The sequence below is a fragment of the Hyposmocoma kahamanoa genome, unplaced genomic scaffold (genome assembly GCF_003589595.1).
Source record: "Hyposmocoma kahamanoa isolate Upper Pololo Valley unplaced genomic scaffold, ASM358959v1 99879, whole genome shotgun sequence".
Lineage (NCBI taxonomy): Eukaryota > Metazoa > Arthropoda > Insecta > Lepidoptera > Cosmopterigidae > Hyposmocoma > Hyposmocoma kahamanoa.
The window spans coordinates 3482954-3509190 of NW_020656077.1; the positions used below are offsets into that span (position 1 = coordinate 3482954).

Below are 26237 nucleotides of genomic sequence, written 5' to 3' on the forward strand. Positions count from 1 at the left end.
TGGGTGTAATTTGTGGCTGTCTATATGTGTGTCCATGGCTCCCGCGATACAGGATTGCCCTAGTGCGGGGCTATGAGTGTGTGCGTTATTATTATTATTATAAATAGAAAGAAAGAAAGAAAGAAAACTGTTTATTACAGAAGCACAGACACGCATATAGATAAAACAACAGAGGAACAATAACAATAATAATATAATAATAATAATAATCTAATCTTTAATCGTTTAGGCCTTGGGAGAGGCGAGAGTTTAAAATAAATACAATAATAATAATAGTAATAATAATAATAGTAATAGTAATAATAATATTAATAATAATAATAGTAATAGTGGCGTGTCCGTTCCAGCACAAATGCAGAAGGCGGTCCTGCTCGATACGGCACGTATTGTTCGCCGATTCTTGGACCTGAGTCTCTGACCCCGGCCGACTGTGCCATAGCCGGGAAATACCGCCTCTCTCATTTAAAAATTCAAAATTAATCTTTTAGGCCTTGGGAGAGGCGAGAGTTTAAAATAAATAGTAATAATAATAATAATAGTAATAGTAAATTTGTGCGATAAAAGCCCTACTGGTTCCGGTAGGAATATTCTTCGATCTAATGATGATGAAATACGATACAAACTAATGTATTATAGTAGTTGCAAAGATAATGCGATGTGGTTTTTGTGGCTGAAAAAAGTTGTTAACTCTTTCATGGACGGTAAAAGCGTTTTTCGTAAAATCGAATGTTGGAATGTACCTCGGTGTACAAGTACGGTGCTCGTACCTTGTTTCGCTGTATAGATCTCAAAAAACCAACTACGGACTTTGTAGTGTGATTTCCAAGTACTTTTTGGATAGTTTCCGCTTACTGCTTATCCATAAAGAAGTATTAACAATGTACTGATAAAACCGTAGGTATTGAAAAAATAAGGGAAATCTGCCATGGCTCTATGTTAGATCGCGTAAACTATGTCGCCACTTTTTGTCAAGTGTGCAAATCAAACTTTACGCTCTATTATTTACTGCCATAAACTAACGATTTTGATTGGTTAGCGCCTAAAAGCGGCTTAAAACATGAAAACGACGTAATCCTAATTTATTATTTTAATAATATTAAACTTACATTCACTTGCATAAGATTTATATTGCAATATTTCAGTATTTTTTTCATTCTGGTGCAGCCATTCACCGTCAAGTGGCGGTGGCGTCAGTAAAAATGCTACTTGTTTTAACTATTACACGTTAAATGACGTTTAAGGTCATTTTACTTTTTATGGTCCTGTATGTAACGATTATAATAATTGAGGCGCTACTCGACGAGAGCTTGACTTACCTAATCGATAGTCAGGGTGTTTTGACAGAGAAACCAATGTGGCTGTTATTAATAGTTAAAAAAATATTCTATTGTCCATACGAGGTTCATACTATACACTACAATGCATTACCGGGTTCAGACTTCGACTCCTTATGTTTTTATACGTTATAACGAGTTGGTGAAGCTGTTATAGTTAACAGTAACTTGAACCATCAACAAATGACCAACAAATGCATTTGCTATGGAAGTTTAAAGAAAGTCTGAAATAACGATAAGGAAATAAATCTTTCGACCTTCCTGAAGCTTTATTCAACCTTCCTTTATTTTGGACTCATTAGCATAGCTGAAAAAATAAAAATGTTCAACGTTTAATCTACGAATATAATGGAATTTAAATACCCAAATTATACAAATAATATACACATATTTTTACATTGGCGACATACAAATTGACATGAATATATGACATGATTCACATAAAAATTTGTTGGTAAAAAAAGTTAAAAATAAAATGGTTTAATAATAATAAGAATACCGCCTTTCCCATTTAAACATTCTAAATTAATCTTTTAGGCCTTTGGAGAGGCGTGACTAAAATAGAATACTTTTTGCTTCGACATACTAGGGACTTTAATAACAAAAATCATAGTAATAAATCCAAAGACTTTTCGGTAAAAATAAATAGTGGATAAACATCAGTCATCGTCAATGAACATCACTATGTTCGAGTCCACAAATTTCTATGGAGACAAAAAAAAACATTGAATAGTAACAGAAATATTAATTGATAATGCAAATAACCGGTGCTACGTTATCCCACTAGTTATGAAATTATTGTTTCCCCGTAAGGTTCACTCAACAAACTGGCATTTTCACGTTTTACGGAAGATCTTGTATGTACAACGATTGCCACGCCACTGTGTTGAGATGTTTGAAGTCGTGTCACCTCAATATGCGCATTTTGGGCATATCGAGGCGACGAAAACCACGCCCTCATAACAATCTCTCCTTTTTTTCCTATATCTATGGACAAAACTTAATGATTTACATATATATATTAAACGTTTTATATTGAATCAATATAAGCACTACGGCGAGAAAAGTACTGAGACTTGTGGGCTGTACTATTTAAATACTGCCCATGAAAGGATTAAGCTTGCTGAAGTTAATTGTCACTTCAAATCTTGTGTTGACGACTATTACACATATAATACACATTGCATGGTCAATTTATCAACTGCTTTCATATAAAAAATAGACTTTTACATGATTAGCTAACAACTGTTTAAAACGGGAATGTTATCTTTTGCTGAATTACTGTTTTACAATATGTAATAAGTGTGGTTTAGTTTTAATTAGGAGAGGTAAGTTATCACATTTAATAACGTGGCATTTACAAAAAGTTATTTTATTTGCTATTTATAATAAATAGATATGGATAGATATCAGCATATTAAAATAATATCTAATGATGACATGAATTTGGTTATTATAACGTGTTGTTGAACTAGTTCAAACTGTACTAACTTATCAAACTAATAAACGCGTCCTACCTTTCGCAAATCATCCATTTTTCTTGCCAAGCTTTCCAGCATGCCTTCCGTCAAACGTAAAGAACTGATGAGTGTAGTCAGAGAACTGTCATCAGTGTCAGTCTTATTTAACCAGCTGAGAGCTTCGTCTTCGAACTTTTTGGCACGGCGCTCATTGTCCATACGCAGCCAGTAGGTCCATAAGTTGACGAACAGCCGGCGTCGCGCCGCACTGCCATTATTGCTCTCCATCAAAAGACCATGCGAATACTTGTAAATTGAGCCAGGCGAAGCTAACTGGAATCCTGCATCCAATATCAAATCCATACAAAGAGCATAATACCAAGTTTCATTAGCTTGTGACTCCTTATTACGACTGATCACTATCGCTAACTGCACAACGTCAACTGCTTCTTCAAATCGTTTACGTGCAAGCAAAATGTAAAAGAGATCAGGAATAATATCCACAGAAACATTGTATGCATGAAGAAATTTGCTCACTATCATAGCTCGAAATCCTACACGAATCGCAGCTGGTAGTTCAGCTCGAGCTAAGCGAGCCCGGAAGGTTGCCACTAGCACTTTCCCTATCGAATAAAGCTTGTCTGCCTGAATCGGTTCTTTAATTTTCGTAATAACTCTTTTGAATATCCGCTCAATTTCTGTAGTTCCTTCAGTAAGCCCTTTATCAAGCTCTAGCTGTGTACCGATAGATAGAGCGTCGCATACATCCTCTAACCTACAGTCTACTTGTTGAATTCTGTCTAGGGCCCATGTTGACGTTAGTTTTGCTGTTTTATCATCGCCCATTGCAAAGTATACTGACGTTGCAACATTTAAGCAGAACACAGAGTCGGCAGCAATAATTTCCTCGTGTTCTTTATATTTCCGTTTCTTTACTTTGATATTTTTGAATAAAGCCTTAAATCTTTCTAAATCCGAAGTCACTTGATTTATCTTCAGACCATATATCCTGCAAGCACGTTCCATGTACATTTTGGACACGAGCAATTCTCCTTTTATAAATTCGCTAGCAGCTCTAAGTGAGTGTATTCTACCTAAAAATATTTTTCTTTGTACAGAGGAAAAATTTAATTCTTTGCCTTGTTTTGTCAAAATTTCCTCAGCATTCGTGATTACTTCTATTGCACTTTCAGCATTATTCGCCATTAGATGTAAGTAACTAAGTTGTACAGAAAATTCAATAACTTTTTCCTTCATTTCTGCAAATAAAGCATGTGTAAGGAGCTGCTCATGTAGCAAAATCTTAAGGTCCGAACACGTACATCTTTTGAAATCAATGGAAGAAACACCCTTCTCAATAGGTATTGAAACATTTTGATCATGGAAATATGCTCCTATCTGGTCAGTGCTGTCGATAACACCTAACTCGTGCCATTCGCTCAGGTCTTTGGCCTCTAATAAAGGTCGTAACATTATTTGATTCATTGATTCGGATACATCGACTTGGCTAAGAGATCTAAATATAAAACTAGACACTGTAACTCTTTTATTACTTGCTCTGTTCCAATTAGGGCCTTCTACTGAATTCTTCAAAATAGAGTGGCTTTGTGTGTAATTACGTAATGGTAATAAAAAATTTGTCTCACGTCTCAACATTGCACTGGCCGTAGTCAAGACATCACTGGTTTTTCGATCGTCTGCATCGGAATATTCTTCTTCAGAATAGAATGACTCATAACTATGTTCATGAGCCAACGTTGCCACGCTGGGCTCATCTTCTTCAAGAGGGAAAAAATTCATGTACGATTCGAGTACAATTAATGTGCCACCACATTCGGGACATTTTTGGTTATTGTTTTCTAAGTAATTAACAGCTCTGGCGTGGAATTCTTTTTTTTGGTTCATGGGCAACAGTTCATAACAAGTTAACTGCGAATTTTTGTTTTTGAATTTTATTACTTGACAGTAAGCATATTTAGGAAGGTTCTCTTCATTATCTGGATCGTATTCGATGGGACATTCACACACTAAATTTGTATTGTTACTGAGCCTAGACGTTTGTGTTTGCGTAGATGACAACGATGAAAACTTTTTCATTTTCATTTTTACATTTGCACAACCCAGGATTCGCATGGCAAAAAGCCTTTTTATAGCCTTCGCTGTAACAAGCGGTTGATTTTCGTACATTATACTTTCAAGCAAATCTCGTGAAAAAACGTTACCGATTACTGAAGCTATTTTTAAAAGGAGTTGTTGATATGGGGTAAGAGAATCTATCTGGATCATAATTAATGCATCCACGTTTTGGACATTTATATTTACGTTTAGTTCTTCCTTCTCAGTGACGACACATATAGACACTTCGTCGTCATCGTTTTCCTGCAACATCGCGTCGAGTTCCTCCTGTTCGTGTATGTTAACGGCTACCGGGCGTAATAAGTTAGAATCAGGAAATCGTAAAGCTTCATCTTTGTACTCTTCTAATTCATATAGCGGAATTTTTTTTAACTCTATTGCTCCAGTGGAGAATAAGTGAACGATGAAACTTTCTACCAATCCAGGCATTCCATTACATTTTACAATGAGAGCGTTGCACAAGTCTCTGGGTACTGCATCCACGTCTAAAATCTGGCATGCCAAAGGCGGGATCCATACCGAAGCTAAAGGACCCAGAACCATTTTTCTCACATTTTCATCTATAAATACGCTGTAGAGCCACGTGTGGACTGAGCTAAATTTTCCGCGCGTTACTGATAAAACTGTAAATATTTTCATGGATTCAAAAATAATAGATATGTATTCCCAAGATGCTGCATCTAAATTGTGTAAATCATCAAGAAATATCATATGTGGCTGCCTTATGGCCCTGATAAGTTTTCTGAACATAATTTTAGCTTTTTCCTTCCGTTTTTCTTCATCTTGTGTAAAAATACCTTCGTGGTAAGCAAAACGTACTTTTATGATATTGTTCAGATAACACAAATCTTCATCGTAATTCTTGAGAATATCACATATTTTTTGTTCTTTTACAAAACCGATTGTAGCTGGTTCTGTTATGCCCAGAATTTGTTCGATAATTTGGCTAAGCGCTAGATATGAAGTAGCAGAATGTATTGAGGTCAAATGGATATATGATATTTGAAAGTTCTTGTGACGTGCTTTACGAGACATCCACTCGAGCATTCTGCTCTTTCCAATGCGAGATTCGCCGATCAGCAGTAGAGCATCAAAATCTCTATGAACAGCTCCGTTTTGCTTCATCCAGCTATCGAAAAACTGTAGTTCGTCGTCGCGATCCAGAAGAGGTGGTATTGTGGTTATTGTGCCCATCTCTTTCAGTCTTATTTCTTCCGAGTACTCGTAAATTTTACCTGGGCTTTGTATGCCCTTAAGATCGGTTTTTGGTTGCAAAGTGAAGCTGTTAGAGGACATTTTACTCTTAATGAACGTGGTTTCATCGCATGTAATTTTATTATGGAATGAACACATTAATCTGGCAGCTTTATTGACTATCGAACCGATGACAGTAAATTCTCTACGCAGAGGGTGGCCCACTACACCGCAATAAACTTGACCTGTGGTCACTCCCAATGACACGTCCAGGACTCCATCGAGAGCAGCTAGCGATTTCCTAATACTGTATCCACATTTCAAGGCTGCTTGTGCTTCTGATTCATGCTTGAAACCTCGTAATCCAAAGATGACCAAGATCATTACATCTTTATCAAAAAGTATAATTTTGTTAACACAACCCATTGACTTATAAACGATTTCGCAAGTTATTTGATAGGCATTGTTGACTATAGTTATGAGTTGCAAGGGAGCGCATTCCCTGGGTTTGAGTGTTATAAATAAAACGGACACTTGTCTCATTTCTGTAAGGTACTCAAGGGGCTGGTGAGCGTCGATCTGAGTTAACACAGGTTGTATCATAAATTTTCGAATATCCGATCCGATATTTCTTTCTTCAGCTACTAATACTGCTTTTCGTAGATAAAGTGCTTCAGCTTTCTTGGCAATATCTGACGGGCTTAAATTTTTAGGAGAATCCATAAGGTTGCTGGGAAGAGATTCGATAGTCGTGTACGGTCTTCTGATATTTCGGATTAATGTAGTAAATCCTAAGTATGGTTTGTTGACTTCGTTGTCGTGGGGATCGTACAGAATAGTTTTTATGGTAACGTGACCATCGTCATGAATTACATGATCATAATTTCTGGAATAGCAATGTGCCCATGCAGAAGGTGTTAATTTCACTTCCCCTGAAGAGCACACGCTTTCTGCCAGTTTCGCTTCTATGACGGGTAAGCCAAATAAAATGTAATTCATGTCTATACCAGAGCCAATAACGGAAAATAATAGATTGCCTGCGGAGATTGCCAGTTTCACTCTGAGATTTACTTTGACGTCGGTCTCGTACTTTGCATATGAATGTTGAATGACTAACGCGCACGTAATAACCGAATGGATGGTGTGGCTCAGAAATGTCTTCTTGTCGGTTTTCCAAAGAGCCAAGAAAGCGTCACCAGCAAACTTAATCACGTCTCCTCCGTGATTGTATATAATGTCTACGAGTGCACCAATGTAGGTATTTAAGGTAACAGTCAATCTATACGTGCCGCCCTTTCCAGTATTTGTATAGCGTTCCGTGAGAGCGGTATACCCGGCTACATCGGCCATCATAAGAACACCGACTAACCGCTTTGGATCGGCGTGATCATATCTGTAACAGTAAAAGCAGAAGATATTCATGTTATTCAATTAGATAAATACAAGTGTTTAAAATTTTTGGGTAAATAAGATACTTACTTCGGCAATAATAACAGTTCATTGGGCACAAGTGTTGCAAGAATCAAGGTTTGTTTACTGGTGAGTTGTACGTCCATGTCTTGGTCATTCATGCCGGTTATGCAAGCTACGCTTTTGCGACCGAAAAATTCCTCGGCCCAATTGATGCATGTTTCATTTTCAATAGGTAAATCGTTGTCAGAATCGTCATCCAAGTAATCGGTGCCTCGGCGGGAGATCCTCCTGCCGAGAGGTCTCCATTTCTCGTTGACGTCTAACATATGGTTGATTGAATTTCGTCGTGACCGGTTGCGCTTTGATTTACGGAAGCTCATTGTGCTATTGTAGGTACTAGTTTCTACTTGAATTTAGGGGTTGTGTCCGATTAAGTTTTTCTTTCACTTTAACTTAACCTAAATTAGTTGTCAAAAATCTACGAGGTCGTGAATGCAAACTATGAGTACTCAAAATAGTGGCTTAATACATTTAAAAATCTTTATACCCAGTTCGTTGAGACATGCCTGACGTCGTATGTTACTGACGTCGTTGTCCCGGATGTCAAGAGACGTCGAGTGTCACTTAGTCCATCTTTTTGCTTATTATTAACTGATTTTTTTTTTTTTTATTAATGCATCATGTTTACTGTTTGTGCTGTTATAAAACGGGGACATTCAACACTATAAACGGGATTTTTGGATTAAAAGGGATACTGCTTTTATACTTACCTATACGTTTGTGTGTAAAACTTATTGTATGTCTTTTACGACTCATTTATAATGGTACTTGGTCGCTATATCGTCTTGACCGAATATTGCTACGTGTTTGACTAAAAAATACGTTCTCACTTTAACCTTTCCCGAATTATAGTTTTCGGATAACGCACTTTAAGGAAATGTTACATTATATTCCAATTTTATCTCATTTCCTTCTCTTAAAAAATTACTGAATTTTCAGCAGGTGTTCGGCTAGGGGCTATATCCACAATTTTAAGGTTTTTATTCAAATTGATGTATTTGTATGTATCAATACACGAACAGTTATTATTCTGGAATATTTGCGAACATGCATAACGTTATTTCTTGTAGAAAAGCAAAATATATACATTATTAACTTTTCTTGCGAATACATGACGCTGACTGTACATATCGGCGAGTAAACGTTGTTGTAGGTAATTGAATGCCTGTCGTGTAAGTAGGTGCCTAATGCGCTTCACGCCTTAGCCGTGTTAAGTGTGCGCGACCCGTTGACTCGCAGTCACTCGCTAAGCACTGCATGGTTCACACCTGACAACATCGTAGCCGCTTCGGTACATCCGCGACAAACCGATTACCGTAAATGTGTTACTTCCGCGCCTTACGATAATGGCGAACAACGATAAGTCATTTTTGGACAAAGTGTTGAATATGGTCAAGGAGGAAACCTCCAAAGATGTTCCTTTGATTCAATTTAAACATCCCAAGGAGTTGGAGGTGAGACATTTTTTTTAAACACATATCCGTTATATTGTGTAACTAATATTTAATAGTAGCAAGATAGGACGTTCTTGACCATTTTATCAGACGAAGTGATACAAAGAAAGTGAAAGTTATTTTACAATATCCAGTGTGCATTTTATAGATTGCAAAAAATATGTCTGTGTTTAGTAACGCATTAAAGTTAAAGATTTTCGTTGACAAAATGTTATAATAAAAGACAATACAAAAACATGTCTGAGACTTAGTTTTGTCGTTCTCGTTAATGAATACTTCACCTTCCCGTGGACGCCGTGGTGACTAATGAGTACAGCTACGGCAGTCTCGCTTTGTTTTGGTCTAGGTGCGCCGATTGCAAATTAAAATAATTGCAACAGTACAACGAATGAAAAAATGTCAAGACTGAAAAATTGCAACGTATTTTTAGGTTGTATCACGATGCCAATCTCAAGTTATTCCGTCTAGTTACTATTTTTTGTTCTAAAATAGCAATCGAACTGTAACATATCTTTTACAACTTTACCACTAATAGTGGTGAAAACATTCTTCGACAAACATGAAGCGACGATTAAATGAAACGTCTTGTAAGTACCGGCTTATGTATACAGGGTGTAATCGTGTGCCCAGGTCATTATTCCGTAAATATTAGAGATATCAAAAACCTTTAAACTATATCGAAAGTACGTAACGTTATGAGTAAAATGGCAACAATAACTTAAATTTTTTATTGAATTAATATTCAATTATTTTTTATGTGAAATTACTCCACTAGTTTATTATAATTATTAATACAAAGATCGAACACTCAGAAAAAATTCCTTCGATCCGGCCGGATGCGAACCGACGTCTTCTAGCATATCGTGCCAGACGCTATACCAACTAAGCCACAGAACGAACCAGCGGACCTAACGAATTTTTCTGTGTTTGTTGCCGTGTCTTTGCATTTGGTTTCTCAACGACTTTTTAGCCGTAGCGCCATCTATGAGAAATGTTATGTATTTCGTCACGCAGTTAGATATCTTTACAGCTACCAGCCCTAGCTAGAGATTTCGCTAATCATTGTATTAAAATTTTTATTGAATTGATATTAAATTATTTTGTCAAATTACTCCACCAGTTTGTTATAATTATTAATACAAAGATCGAAAAGTCAGAAAACCCCAAACTACAGCCCCATTTATTAAATATGTGGAAGAGTTTAACGTTAATATTTTGGCTATAGTTTTGTTTAAAAAAATATTGATGTCGTTTTACTCATTAGGTATTGCACTGTCGATATCAGTCTAAAGGTTTTTGATATCTCTTATTATTCGCGGAATAATCGCCTGGACACACTTAAGGACTACACCCTGTATGCCAATAGTAGTAAAATACGGATTAGTAATTTTATTTTAATATAAATTGGTTTTATCTTATCGTAGTCTAGGCAGACTAATCGAAACGCTGTCCTGGTTTATGTTTAAGTGCTTGAATGCAACTGGGCTATCTGAATGATGCATTTAATTGTTTGATTATATTTTATGTATTTATCCACTATAGCTTACATTGCTGCCATTGATAATCTTGAATACACATACGAAGAATGATGCCATTGATTTATAAGTGTTGATATTATATGATTGACATTATGATATCACTATGAACTATTTTGTTCATGAAGGATCTTTTATAGGTATAAAAACATAGTTGTCACGATTTGAGATGGTTACATAGATCGGTCAACATTGAAAGTAAATTTACTCCATCAATATAACAAAACAGGTACAGTTCTATCGTAGGAACGAACAGACTTTGTACTAAGTGAAGTAGACCAATTTATTAAAAAAAATATTCACGGTACGTTACGAGATAATCCTGTGTCATAAGCATTTATGTTTTTATTTTGATAAGAAAATCTTAGACCTGGACGTGACAAAAGGCGTAAGCGACGAAAAGCTGGAGGTGTGCGTTCGACAAATTCTACAGTTTAGTGTCAAGACCAACAAAGCCACCTTCCGAAACCAGCTTTATGGAGCTTTGGACCCCTACGGACTAGCAGGAGCCTGGGTGGCAGAGGCCTTCAACACTAGCCAGTAAGTAATACAGCGTAACAATTCTCATCATTTTCTGATTGGACCATGTAGTTACCTTCCTTTTGCTCTCTTCCTACCCTTGTGCAAACGATGCTTTAAGGTACCTGGCCCCTAATCGACCATTTGTTCTGAGTAGATTAGATGAGTGTGAAGAAAAGTGTTAGACAAACTTAACCTGTTGTAACTTTCATAGTGCATCATTAGTGAATGATATTTAAAAAAAACTTTTAAAGTCAATTTGATCTTTGACGTATAATTACTTACATGTACTTTCGACAGTAGAGCTGGTATTCCTTTTACACTTTTGTGTAGAATGCGTAAGAATAGGCTCTTACAACCAACAGGTCGGTTGTTACTAATTTCCGTGGCAATTTTTATTATTTAAATACTCAAGTATGTTATCGTGTTATTATTAAATAATATTTCACGATAGATAAAGTAAATTTTCTCAACAGCGAAAAAAGTACCCTTGTACGGCGGCTATATCTAAACGACAGAAACAAAATTTTTACCCCAAATTACGATTGAAGCCATGCCATATTCAGTCGACTTAGAACAAATTTTTAACTACCGCCAAAAGAAGTTTGTATGGCAGCCATATTGAAAAAAGAGGAAACATAAATTTTGACTGAAAATTATTATCGAAACATACACATTTTCAGTCGAATTTGAGCAAATATACAAACACAAACACAAATATTTATCGGCCTGAGGCCTACTATTCGTTACAACATCAGTCCAATAAAAATATTTTTCATTGTTTTTTGAAAATCAACTCTTATAATCCCCAACCCTTAAAAATTCATACATTTCACTTTGTTGGGCCGAGTGGCCCAATGAAATTAAAGCCATTTGAAAAAAGTATATCGTAGTAGTATTTCACCTGTTGGTAATAAATTAATAATTGTGGGCCTATGATACATACATTATATCTATTGAATACTGAGGTTTTCTAGTAAAATTGCAAGGTAAGTTTGTATTTTTTTTTATGTTTTTATGTAAAAATTTTCATTTTTAGGAATCGTGTTTTCACACCATATAAGTAATCAGTGTATATCATGAATTTTACTATATATTTTTTCCAAAGTGACTGTCGGCGTTACAATTTTCGTAAGCCAGATAAGTGCTTCTATATTATATTTATTTAAAATATGCCCGTTATTTATTTACTCTTGTTCTACTGTCAACGACGAGGTGTCGTTGCTTGGAGGAAATTTCTGCTTAGCAATAAATAGCAATCACTTGAGGTCTTCAGTGCTCACACGCTATCAATAAAAAGACGTCTGTGGAAGAGTGCCATATCTTCCAAGACAAAAGGGGGACATGAGGCATCAGATAAGGGGCCGTATGACAATCAATCAATTTTATTACAGTGCTTTGCATACTTATTTTAATGATATGCGTTATCAGTTCATGCACTTCGCACGACGAGCAGTTTTGATGTAACTCCATGTGGCAGATTATACTGGAAATGTGTAACCAAGGCAGTGACAGTGCGTTCTTATGGGTCGGCTCAAGTTGGCGCATAAAGAAAGTCATGGTTTTCAAATAAAATTTCGCACATAAATTTCCAAAAACTCAGAAGTGCGATTCGAACCCACGACTTATGCTTGAGAGGCGATAGGTGAAAGTAATAGGCTACTACGGCTTCGTGCCCCTATATTAATATAAGTTCATAAATAATGATGATTAAGTACTGGATTGTAGCAGTCTCTATTGCTCTAGTCTAGAGTAAGTAGGTACTTCAAGGAGAGTTCCCAAATTTAATTATTTTTACAGCAAAAATTAAATTATTATAATATTAATGTAAACACATAACACATAATTTTTAAACATTGTAAAGGCCATTATTTAAATCCAAGACAAAATGTTTATCAAAAAATAATCATTTGGGAAAAAGCACCAAATTTTTTAACAATAATTTTAGAAATTTTCAAAAGAAATTGGTTTTCAAAAATATTGCAATGTAAACCTTTTTTAGGGCATCGTTTACTATCATAAGCCGTGCATTACAAAAAAGTTAGGTAACACTATTTATCCTGTCATAGAAGCACGTTTGTAGGGAAAAGTATATTGCGTTTTAAGTCTTCGAAAATCCTGTGTCCCGGGACTTAAGTACATCGTGAACCTAACCACTTGAAACATTGCGTAATTTGGTCGCAGAGCGGTTTGCCATTTTAGAGTAGATTCAAAAGTTGATCACCTTCTGATTCCAGTACACGTCGACTAGACGTTATAGCAAACTATTTTATTAGCCCACATAGCAAAGATTACCCGATTCATGCCAAAACATTTTGAAATAAAATAATTAACATTGTAAATGGTTTTTGAACTAACATTTAACATTGTACTAAAAATCAAGCCTATGAGTAATTAATTTGTCGTTCCAAATGATGAGGTTGAAGTTAGGAGACAAATCTTGGGTATTCGCAGTGATGGTGCAACTGGTTGGGTTAGGTTAGGTGAGGTTAGGTACCTCGGGTAACTAAACAGTCCTGTAATACAATAACTCCAGTGTTGACTCATATCTTTAACTTCTGTATTACGTATGGTGTCTTCCCGCGAGTTCGCGATAGCGCCCATAACAATAGGCCAATTTTAGACCTCATAGCCCTTTCTAATATTCCAGAGAGATACCTTGGAGACACCCCAGTACCTGCTTAATCAAATATCTTGAAAAAATTTAGTTATTGGTTAACAATGAAAACCTACTGTTTTCGAAGCAATCAGAAGACGCTATACAGAATGTTGTGACGAACCTTGTTAAAAAGTATTGACAGCAACCTTAAGTGCGATGGCATGACAGACACCAGACATGACATTAACTATGACCATATTAATGATACCCTCTCTAAGGTAGTTTATTGCTAACAATTTATTATGAAGACAAAATGTGTTAAATTTGAATTACCTGACGTAAAATCGACTAGTCCAAGCATAGAAATAAACGGAGAAAAGTTAGACCTTGTTAATATAGCAGTCTTCTTGGGTGTGACCTTAGATAGTAAACTTCAATGGCTTCCACATATATCTTCCCTGGCCAGCAGCTTAAGCCCCACTGCATACGCAGTCCGCAGAATACGTGAGCTTACCGATATTAGTACTGCTAGACTAGTTTACTTTAGTTACTTCCATAGTATAATGTTCTACGGGATTCTCATGTGGGGTAAAGCGGCAAATATTCAAACCATATTTGTATTGTAAAGACGAGCGATTCATTGTGTACCGTCTAGGCTCTCGGGTTTCTCTCAGAGAAAAGTTTAAGGAGACTGGTATCATGACTGTGGCATCACAGTACATTTACTCAAATATTTTATATGCCCGTAAAAATATACATAATTTCAATAAGAAAGAAAATATCCATAATATTAACCTTAGAGCTAAGTCCAAACTCATGGTACCATGATTTCGTTTAACCAAGGTAAACAACTCTTTTATGGGGAACTGTATACGTTTTTACAATAAGATTCCGGAGCATATATTAAGTTTATCATTTCCTAAGTTTAAAAACTACATTAAAAATATTTTTATCGAAAAATCATATTACAAAATTGAAGACTACGTGTTAGATAAAGATGTATGGAAAGACGACACGGCTCCAGAATGCACACAAATTTGATTTAAAGTGTATTCCATAGCATTTAAGTTTATTTGAAAACAGCAATACCTAGAGTTCCTTGCTCGTTCTTCTGAGGCAGGTCAGCGTAGTGAACGAGCAGTAGCTTAAATGTGACGTTTTCAAGTGTAAATTCATTTTACCTATGGAATAAATAATCTTTGACTTTGACTTTGTTTCCCTTAGATGGAAAATTTCTAGACTTTGCTTATTTTTGTGCTTATGAAGGATTTATGTAATTTTCTATAATTGTTTTTAATTTATTTTGCATACATATTACGTCAAATAAAGGCGTTTTTATTTTAACTGCTTATTTTTATATACGAATACCTTGAAATGTCATAATACTTAAAAGAAATTGGAATAGGCAGTTTCTTTAAAGGCTTTTGGAACTCTGTCATACTTTAAATTTTCTATTCGCCGTGATTTTTAAAAAAGGCGTTGAAAATTATAGATTTTTCTACGAATGTACCCTTGTAGGGTTCTTGTTCAACTACCAATTTGTTTACGTTTGAAACCACAATCAGAAAGCAAATAAAGAATTTAAGTGGGTAACAATGCAATTTAGTAATTAGAGGACATACTCGTAAGTAGCGAAATCCTGATCTGTTCTATTTCAGGTACACGTTCGAAGTGGCACCAGCCTTCACACTAATAGAGTTAAAGATAATCAACCATATCCTCAAACTATTTGGCATTCCCGATGGAGACGGGATTTTCAGCCCTGGAGGCAGTATGTCCATGATGTACGCTGTGGTCGCAGCTCGGTACAATGCGTTCCCTGACGTTAAGCGGAATGGAATGTGGAATCTTCCAAAAATGATACTTTTCACATCTAAAGACGTAAGTTATATATACATCCCAGTACATTGAACGGAACAAACAAGTGGCAATATAGAACAGTGACGATTATATTTAAATAAAAGGAATTAAACATGGTTCAACATCGACTAACCTTCTTATACAACATAAAAGAAAATGCTTTAAAATTAATAATTAAAAAAAAATGTTTAACATTGATTAAGTCGAAAAGGAAATTAAAACAAATGTATGAAAAAAAGACATCTGATTATTTTTTATTTTCACATTAGACCTAAAATAAAAAAAATAATTAATTGGCCAGACTTTTGAGAAGCCACTGCATTATTTGGGGATTTATTAAAGTGCGGATGTGTGTAATAAATAAGAAATTATGTGCTTGGTTTTGGACGACGGATGTCGAATCCTAACAAATGTTTTGGGGTCAAGTTTTATAATCGGGATACGTATTTTTGCATTTAGATCACGCATTGCAACGAAAGTTCATATGTCAAGGACCCAATATAGCCTTATTCTTAATGATTTCAGAGTCACTACTCAATAATGAAGGCCGCTCATTGGCTCGGTCTCGGCACGGACTGCGTCCGGGTAATCAAAGCGGATGAACGAGGGGTCATGGTAACCGAAGCGTTGAATAAAGCCATAGAGGAAGAAATAGAGGCCAACAATATTCCCTTATTGGTAAATGCTACAGCTGGTACCACAGTCCTTGGTGCCATCGACGATCTGCAATCAATTGCGGCTACGTGCAAGAAGTTTGGCGTCTGGTTGCATGTTGATGTGAGTTTCGCCACATCCTTATCTGACGAACATATTCGACGATGGATCAGTAGCCACGGGTTCTTTACTGAGACCAGTTGTTGTTGTGTGACATGTCATTGATTAATGATTATGGGAGATGTTATCTTTTTTTCGCATCGAAAATCGCAAAAATGTCAGTGCAATGCCACTGCGCCCGTCACCCTGAGACCTAAGTTGACAAGTCCCATGTGCCCGGCACTCTGAGACATAATTTGAAATGTCTCTTGTGTCTGTAATTTCGCCAGCACCCATAAGGCGCATTCAAATTAGACGTTTGCAGCGGCGCTACTACTCTAATTTTCATACAATATCTATTCTACAAAAGTGACGCGCGCGTGGCGCGACAATGGCGCTGCAGTTGCGTTTCAAAATTTTGTATGAAACAAAAAACCGACCTCAAAAGTCATTCATTCCCTAGTTTACCACCCTTAGAGGTGGAATATTTACGATTTTGATGATTAAAGTATCATCAAACACATGCAAAACATAAAAAAAAATACATTCGAATTAAGAACTTCCTCCGTTTTTTGAAGAGGGTTACTTAGTAGTGGTGCGGCTACAGCAGCACTGTGGCGCCACTGCTGCGACTGTATAAGCGTCTTCGTAATTTGAAGGAATCCTTACCCTTCAAAACTGAAACGCAGTAATGCTCATTTTACTGCTTGGCGGCAGAAATAAGCAAGGTGGCAGAACTTCCCCGGACGAACTCTTTCACTGGGAGCTCTACTGCTACTAAACATGTTTGTGTAGTTTACTATTTATGCGTAGTCATACGAAAGTAGTAGTCAATTTTTGTAGTTGCAACGCACTTGGCGCGACTGCATTATAATTATTGACTGCAGTTGTGTGTGGTGTTGCTGCCGTGAATGCATCACAGAGACGAAATAAGGGCCATCCATCCCTGGCAACTCATCAGGCAAATGGATCTTATATCACTTTTAAATATCAACTCTCGTCTGCGCTGAAATTACAAATTAGAAAGCAAAATAGTACAGCGCCAACAACCGACCTGCGTGTACCTCTCCGTATATTCCAAAAAATATTCTGTATTTATTGTAATAAAGATAATATCTCTAGAAACGGGAGGCTGTTCCATTCGATGGTGTGGAAAAAATAGCAAAACATCTAATTACAAAACAAACGGTACCTATCAGATTTCATTGGTAATTAAATACGTAATTTTTCAATTTTCGTCATTTATAGCAAAGCTCAAGTTAAACTAGTCGATTTGAAATGAAACAATTGACGACACCCTTCAATTGTTTCGAATTCGGGCTGGTCAATCGGATCGCAGTTGTCACCGTAATGATTTGGCAGAATAGTTTTCAAAGAAATTAAATGACATTTCGTTTCCATTTTCATTTCATATACAATATACTGAAAAGAGTCACTGTATTTATTAGTGTGTCATTATTATTATCACCTACCAATGTAGAAAAACTTTTCTATATTGTCACGGGTCTGGGTGTTTGTGGTACCGTCGTTGTTTCAGAGTTTCTTAGCACAAGTGCTTTAGTTACATAACGGAGCAACGTGTGTGATGTCCAATATTTATTCATTAATTATTAATCGTTTATATATGTAGGTTATGTTTGTTTCCTCCTTTTTCCCTATATAAATAATAATTAATTACATACGTAGACGTAAATTGTTACTAGTTTATTAACAATAAAATTATGGGTCAAGTCGAAAATAAACGATGTTTTATTATTTTCATTTGTTAGAATGTTGATACGAGTTGACAACTTGACACTATCACAGAGATACTATTTATTTACAATGTGGCTTGGAGTCCAAGATTTATATTTAGCGCATTTGTAAATTATATTTTTTTTCTCGGCAATCTCCAATAAATGCACCCAAATACAAATTTCCATATATTTTTATTTCAACATTTAATCTGAATTCAGATAAGTACTTTATTGTTTTGTTTGGATTTCCTTTTAATTGCCCCTTGATTTTAATTTCCTTGTCAGCTAAGTCGAGCTAAAATAAAAATCTATATCATCATCATCATCATATCAGCTGGAAGACGTCCACTGCTAAACATAGGCGTCCCCCAAACATTTCCAGACCACCCGATCGGACGCGACGTGTATCCATCGGTTACCCGCCGCCCTGACCAGGTCATTCCTCCATCTATAGGGGCCGTGCCACTGAACGCCTTCCGGTTCGCGGTCTGCATTCGAGAACTAGAAGTAGAAAAATGCCGAGCATGTTGGCTCCATAGCTCGTTGAGTGTGACCATGTCACAGAGCCGTAGGTCATCGCTGGCAACACGTACTGCTTGAAGACTTTTGTCTTCAAGGACTGCGGTATTGCGGACGAGAAGACGTCCCGGAGCTTCCCGAAAGCTGCCCAACCGAGTCTTTTTCGACGATTGACCTCTTTCTCGAAGTTGGCCCTGTCTAATTGGATGGCTTGTCCGAGGTAGACATACTCGTCAACAACTTCGAGAGTAGCGGTTTCCACTGTTATAGGGGTGGGTACGACATGGACGTTCGACATAAGTTTCGTCTTGTTCTTGTTCATTTTTAGACTCACCTGCTGTGTAACTCAAAAAATGGTGAGTGATGAACTCGCCATTGATGTTGATGCCAAGTCCTTTCTAGTCCCTTTTTTTTTTTTTACGGGGGGGAAATCTTTATGGATACCCCTGAGCCCAGGGAGACTCAGGGGTTATGTGGGGACTCCCGCCAGACTGGAGGGCCTACCCCACTAAAACCCCCCCGGGTTCCTTTCTAGTCTCCTAGTAACTTGAAGACATCTTCCAATGCAGTGGTGCAACGCACCCCTCTTTGCAATTACATAGGCCATGCGCACTGGTCCTGGAGTCGAACTGACATAGTGGCGTCGTTGTAGAGCCTGTAGCACCGGTCAAATCTCGATCGAATCAAAGCTTTTCTTATAGTCCACAAACGCTGCATAATGGCAGGTTATGATCCGCGGTCTTCTGTATAACCTGTCGCAGCGTGTGGATGTGGTCTATGGTACTGAAGCCCTTTCGGAAACCGGCTTGTTCGGGGAGCTGGAAGTCATCGCCTATGCGCCAGACAGTTCGTGGTGACTCGTGAAAATGGCTTAGAAGCGAGATGGGCCTGTAATTCTTCAATAGGGTGTTATCTCCCATTTTGAAGAACAGTATCATCACGCTTCTATTCCACGCTTCTGGTGTAGAACCTTCGAGCAAGGGTGAATTTAAGAGCTTCTGAAGGACTCTTAGGTGTTCCACCCACTTTCAGAAGCTCGGATGTAATTCCGTCGTCACCCTGTGCCTTGTTGTTTTTTAGCTGTTTCAGAGCCAACCTAATCTCGTACAGACTAATGTCCGTAATATCCTCCGTATAATGTCGGGTGAGCTTGGCTCTAGGATCTTTTGAATCAGCAACAGGCTGAGTAATCGAGGCATATAGCTGGATATAAAACCTCTCGATCTCCCCCAGTACCTCTGGCTTTGACGTTCAACGCTGCCCTCCTTCGTCTTCAGCTTTGTAAGCTGACTTTGCCCAATAGACATGTCCCTAACAAAAACTTTGGAGTACTTGTTCCACTCCATGGTATCTTTAATATTATTTGTATTAAAGACCCGTATGTCGTGTCGCATGGACTTCCATATGTGTCTATTGAGCTGTCTGTAGGCTTTGGCATAATCGGAGGAGTGCAGCGTCATATCGCGTCGATTTGCCATTAGCTTGAGAGTATGATCGGAGAGTTTCTGCGGCCTATCCTTGCGATGGGTCCTAAGGAATTTTGACCCAACCGTGTAGATCGTTTCCACCAACCTATTGATAATCACGTCCACAGAGACGCAGTCCTAAAGGCAGTCGAAATGATTTTGAAGTTCGAGCCGAAACTTTTCAGGGTCATTTATATGGGCATTTATATTTATTCGTAGAGTAGACTTCATCAGTCGTGACCTCTCACGTTTGACATCCACTCTTACCATCCTATGATCGCTTCCAGTTTTTTCCAGTTTTCACCGATCACCGAAACATTGTTAAATATCTGTCTCTTGTCGGTCAATATCATAGATTTAGTCCTATATACTACATCTATGGTCAATATAAAATCTATCTCATTAATTGTGACATCGGGACTTAACCATTTACTTTGAGGCGATTTTTTGAAGAAGGAGTTCATCATAAAGAGTCCCTCCTTTTCCATAAAGTCGTCCAGTCTTCGGCCCCTGGAATTTCGCTGCCCATAACCAAATTCCCCCAATCTCGGCTCATGAGCCATTCAACTACCCAGCTTGGCGTTGAAGTCCCTCATGACAACATTGAAGTGTGTTTGGGAGGTATGCATGGCTTGACTTATGTCGTCATACATAGCCTTTACCTCCTCATCTGGATGTGTCGAGATCGGTGAGTTACCTGTATGACCTTCAGCGAGTAGCGCTTGGATACTCTGAGTATATACGCAACCCTGCTCGATACACTCCCGATGGATGTAATGTTGCCAATGAGGGATCTGTGGACGATAACACCCGGCACCTTGGGACTGCTGATCATCTTTCCTGAAGTAGAACAAGTTGCCGGATATCAGGGCTATCATGTCCTTCACCTCTCTACGGACCTCCGACATATCCCAGAGTAACTTGTCCACCTCCCAGCTTCCAGCCCGACGATCCACTCGCCCGACCCCAGTGTGCGTGCGTTATACGTTGCCAGGGCTAGAGTCGTTCGACGATCGAATCCCACCCGGTTGCTACTGGCGCCGCCGGGCACTTGGGGATACTTTTCTATGCTATACATTGGGGGGTTTAAGACTATTTCCCCGCCACACAGGTTCAATGCGTGTTGGCAGCTCGCTAGAGCCTCGCCAGAAGGAGCAGGGTGTACCGCGTGCAAGTGAGGTTGGCTATTGAGCACCGATAATTGGTGATGAGTGGCGCCTTTTAAACCCCCCCTAAAAAACTATATACTAATACATATGTAGTAACAATAATCTATATACTTCCAAGTCGATGAGTGCGTCCATAGGGTTAGCACAATAGGAAAGGCACGACAAGCGCGAAAGCGACATAGACCGCGTGATTTCTATGCGGGAATAACATATGTTGAGCTTTATGTCGCTCTCGCTCAGTCGCGACTTATCGTGCTAGCCCTCCTGGTCTCTACTCAGTGAAGAGCAATGCCCTCCTGGTCTCTACTCAGTGAAAAGAGCAATTGATATAAATCCATCGACAGCCGGAAATTGAAGATTGCGAGATATTAAGGAGAACAGTTGTACTGTATAACTATTTTAAACGATTTCGTATGAAAGAATGCAAGTACGCCACGTCCCTACATTCTCAATATTTTCATTCACACATTATGATACTACGACTTTCTAGAGATGGTCAAAAACTTTCCAATCACATGGCTAACGGCATAGTCATAAATTTTCATGTGGTTATCAGCGAAATGCGTGTCGCCTTAGGATATAACAATGTTTACGGTATTGGCAACAGTGGTTATCTTTTCCGAGTAGCCCGGGCAGAAGTCAAGGCGCTTCAGAACAGATAACGGGTAATTGTCTTGCGAAGTGTACTACTAGCTACTACAAGTGAGGTCATAGTTTCTAATTTAATCACATTTGTATGATTTCAGGCTTGCTGGGGCGGAAGTTTAATACTCTCCTCAAAATACCGGTACCGACTGAAAGGTATTGAACAGTGAGTGTTGGATTTTTAAGCTGAAGCTTTTTAATAAAGTCTATTCTTTTGAATAGTTTTTATTATATCCGTATTTCACATATATTTAGATAAGTTGAAATATAATTATATATAAAATAAAATTTATAACATATAAAATATATGTGTTAAGTCGAATTACATGATCATGCACACATTCCAAAGCTATCAGAATATATTTCCCGGAAATAATAATTTAAGTTTTAGCAGAGTTTAAATAATAAACAATATTTTTTATTATGAAGTTTATTATTTTGAGTGAATTTGCTGCAATAACTTCGCCCAGCCGGAATCATAAACGCTGCTCGTTTATTTAAGATTGATAGCTTGAAACTCTTCGTTATGGATACATCTGTACACTTGAGGAATATTGATTTTGTTTTATTTTTTACAATATCAAGTGACAGAACGTACAAGTTGTGCAGATGTACTGCCATTCAGAGCTTTTAATGGCAAAGAATGAGGGGCACCGCCACTACGCCTGTCGCCTTGAGACCAACTTAACAAGTCTCATTTTAAACGTAGAGAGATAGATATTCAAAACATTCATAGTATTTATACGTAACTACATTTTGTTGCTTGAAATTTTATCTACGTATGCATACTCAGTTTTTGTATTTATTACAAGCTGTGCCCGCAATTTCATACGCACACAAGTATCACTTACGTATCAACTAATATATAAAAAGGAAACTGTTTGTTGGTTATAGTTTCCATTTGATAATATACCTAATAATTACACTAGTAAAATTTTCTTTTTACCATTAAAACTATTACTGTGGTTCTTTCATGCTTACATGAAAGCTACGTATATCATGTCGCTGATTTTTTATGTAGATAGATAAAAACTATTTCACTTCCATGACAACCTTTTTACTAAAATCAACTAAAAGTAATTAATATAATACTAAACCATTTAAAAATAACAAATAATAGGAGGAACTTACAAGTTAATATAAAAATAATTAAACTAGATCTTTTTGGAAGCCAAGGCTGTGAAAAGGCGCTGACTTAGTAATATGCTGCTGGTGTTAAGCCTGGACCCCGTAGATCTTATGAATTATTTCTGCATTGGTTTTTTATTCGTGGAATTCACTTGACCCTTTCACATTATAGGGCAGATTCAGTATCATGGAACCCTCACAAAATGGTTGGCGTGCCCCTTCAGTGTTCTGTTTTCTTGGTGCGGAAACGAGGTCTACTTCATAGAGCCAATGCGGCCGCTGCACAGTACCTCTTCCAACAGGACAAGTTCTACGACGTGAGTTACGATACTGGAGACAAAAGCGTTCAATGCGGGCGCAAGGTGAGTTTGATGGGAATTGTCATGTTATTAATGACAATGATTTATGTATTTGAGCTTTTTAGAAAACTATTTATTTATTTGAGCGTCTTAAAAAGCTTAAATAAATAAATCAGTCGCGATAGCGGAAATCGCGAGATACTATAATAATGTAATAATAATAATAATAATAATAATAATAATAATAAATTCTTTATTTTCTCACCACAATACATTACAGTGATAATAATAAAAGTGCAAACTATACCATGATAAACATTATTGTGGGAGACTGATGCCTAAACCGGCTCACAGCCTGTATTTCAGGTCACCAGGTCTCTAACCCTCGGAATACATTTCTATGGGTAACATTAACGCAATAACTATACGCTATACTCAATGCGGCATGAGTGAGATAAATACTATTTCAAAATTAAGTAATTTAAGTTTAAGAACTTAAAATATAGAATTTATACATAAAAGTCTAGAATCTAAGAGTTAATAGGGTTAGTGCTTTGAGCGCGCGCGAATGTTGTGAGTGTGTGCGCGCGCGCATGTGTGTGGTGTGGTGTGTATGAGTGTGTGTGTGTGTGTATGTGTGGCTGTGTGAAAGATGTTACACTATGTATTTGTACATTTTCTTTGTTTTGTTTTTTGTACCTCAGTTCATTAACAATTCAAAAGATTACACATTGTAATAAATAGGAGCAGCAAGTAGCATCTGAAGGCGCCCTAACATATTATTATTAAAAAGTAGCAATATTGCCTATATATACCTTGTTTAAAGAACACTATACCGTGGTTGTACGAAGAGTTAAATAGGAATGACAAATTCCAGATCGACGCGTTCAAATTATGGCTGCTCTGGAAGGCGCGAGGTGATTCAGGTCTTGAACGCCTTACGGATCGCGTAATGCATATCGCCGAGTTTTGCATGGCGTCTATTGCGTCGCGGGAGGGGTTTCGGCTAGTACACGATCAGCTGGATTGCCCCAACGTGTGCTTCTGGTACATACCGCGATTTATGCGCGGGCACGACGAGAACCAGCAGTGGTGGGAGTTGATGCATAAGGTATGTTGGCTTGTTTTGTAGTTTCTCTGGACCACTACTATCAATGTAAATTATCATTATTAGTAGTGAAATATACACATAGATAGTTGTTAACTTCTGCTACGAGAATAAATTTTTGAAAACACAAATTCGGTGTTCGAAGAATATATACATAAGTATATCTAGTCCTTACAAACACAGTGGAAGAGAATCCTACTTCAAAATATCTAATTACTTACTTGCAGATTACTCCAAAAATTAAGGAGTTATTGACACTAAGTTCTCAACTGATGGTGGCATACTCGCCCGTACGAGAGTACAAGAATTTCTTTCGGCTGGCGTTCACGTTCCATCCGCTGTTGGAAGAATGGCAGGTCATTAATATGCTGGACGCCGTCGAACTGTGCGGTGAGCAAGTCACATCGACCATGATCCACGACGACAAGTGACTTAAGACGGACTAGATCAGAGCCGGAAATTTGCTTTTGATTCAGGCATTCAGTACAACTATTTTTCTTAATATCTCTCGGCTATCTTAGTAATCTTAGTCTATGGCTGTTCGTTTGTGGTCTGAATTCTATAAGTTGCGCTTTGCTCGCTGCAGACCGGACGCACTCAATTGACTGGCAAGTAAAGTAGCTAAGTGCTACGCTTTATTCTGGTTGTTATGTTCTGAATGCCAGATAATATTATATAGAGCGTTTTTTTTAAATGGACAGTATAGGGAAATCCGAAACCATAGAAGATGCAAAATTGTCTTAGGAACCATTATTTTTTTTGTGAAAACAATTTTAGCATATTCAATGTTTTGGTCCAGTGTGGGTTGTCCATAAAAATGAATAAAAGCGATCAAAAATTTTTTTAGTGTATTTATGTGTATTTTTTTAGTAGTTAGTCATGACGGGATCATTTCATTGTATGGGACAAAAAATCTGGACGGCAGAAGTTGGTCATATTTCATAAAATAGTTTTTCATATAAAATGATTAAAATTTACTTATTTTTTTAATGCTAATAGAGTCGAGTTTCTTATAAGGATGATCGTTGTATGATATTCATTGTATCGGAAGAAAAAATTGGAACAGCAGAAGTTGGTCAAATATAATTAAAAAGAAATTTTATACAAAATGAGTAACATTTTATTACGCTAAATTGTTTTCACAAAAACAATTTTCATTTAATAATAATATAATAAAAATATTATAATAAAAATACTTAATGGTTCCTTGTATCTTGGCAAATTCCTTGTATCTTCTATGGTTTCCGATTTCCCTGTACTGTCCCATTCAAAAAGCACTCTGTATATAAAAAAATAGCCATAAATGTAGATTAACACTATCTGTTACAAAATGTACTATGTATCTGTACAAATGTTTATTGTCAAAGAGCAACTCTTAAAGTTTTTTGCTGATTCTTCTCAGGATAATTTGCCTTACGAATGAGCAATAGAGTTTATTCAATATAATGATATCAAGTATAATTTGTTTACCTATGAAATAAAGATATATTGACTGACTACTTGGGGACTAATTTTGGCTATCTTGCTCGATATATTGTTAAAGGAATAAATGTTATTAGAAAAAGGTAAATAGTTTTGCAGCTCCACGTAGGTACTTCAGATTAAAGTCGAAACAAATCTACAATAATTAATAAACACTTCTGGGCTTCTACAATGAGATTACAGTGACAAATTATCCATAGCGACATGATAGCGAAAATTGTTTGTGTACAAAATGTTGTTTCTTCTTGTGACCGCTAGAGGCGCTGTATAATTTTCCATACAAAATTGTGAAATAATTTACGCGTTCGCTAGTGACCGTCACAGTAAAATCGTGGTAGAGGCACCGACTTCAAATGACTAGAATGATA

General features: G+C 37.1%; 2 protein-coding genes across 2 annotated transcripts in view; one reads left to right on the forward strand and one right to left on the reverse strand.

Moving 5' to 3' along the window:
- LOC113239354 (adenylate cyclase type 10-like) overlaps nucleotides 1-7952 on the reverse strand; it is an 11875-nt gene extending 3923 nt beyond the window's left edge. The window contains exons 1-2 of the mRNA XM_026476326.1: nucleotides 7604-7952; nucleotides 2852-7517 (exon numbers count right to left, since the gene is read on the reverse strand). Of these exons, the coding sequence (XP_026332111.1) occupies nucleotides 2852-7517; nucleotides 7604-7917 (4980 nt within the window). The 5' untranslated portion in view covers nucleotides 7918-7952. The remainder of the gene's footprint in view (nucleotides 1-2851; nucleotides 7518-7603) is intronic.
- Nucleotides 7953-8843: 891 nt separating this feature from the next.
- Nucleotides 8844-25279, forward strand: LOC113239320 (cysteine sulfinic acid decarboxylase-like). Its single transcript, XM_026476250.1, has 8 exons — nucleotides 8844-9051; nucleotides 10945-11126; nucleotides 15363-15585; nucleotides 16090-16341; nucleotides 21954-22018; nucleotides 23153-23342; nucleotides 24157-24390; nucleotides 24615-25279. The coding sequence occupies exons 1-8, from the start codon at nucleotides 8944-8946 to the stop codon at nucleotides 24816-24818; spliced, it is 1458 nt and encodes a 485-aa protein (XP_026332035.1). The 5' UTR covers nucleotides 8844-8943; the 3' UTR covers nucleotides 24819-25279.
- The last annotated feature ends 958 nt before the right edge of the window (nucleotides 25280-26237 follow it).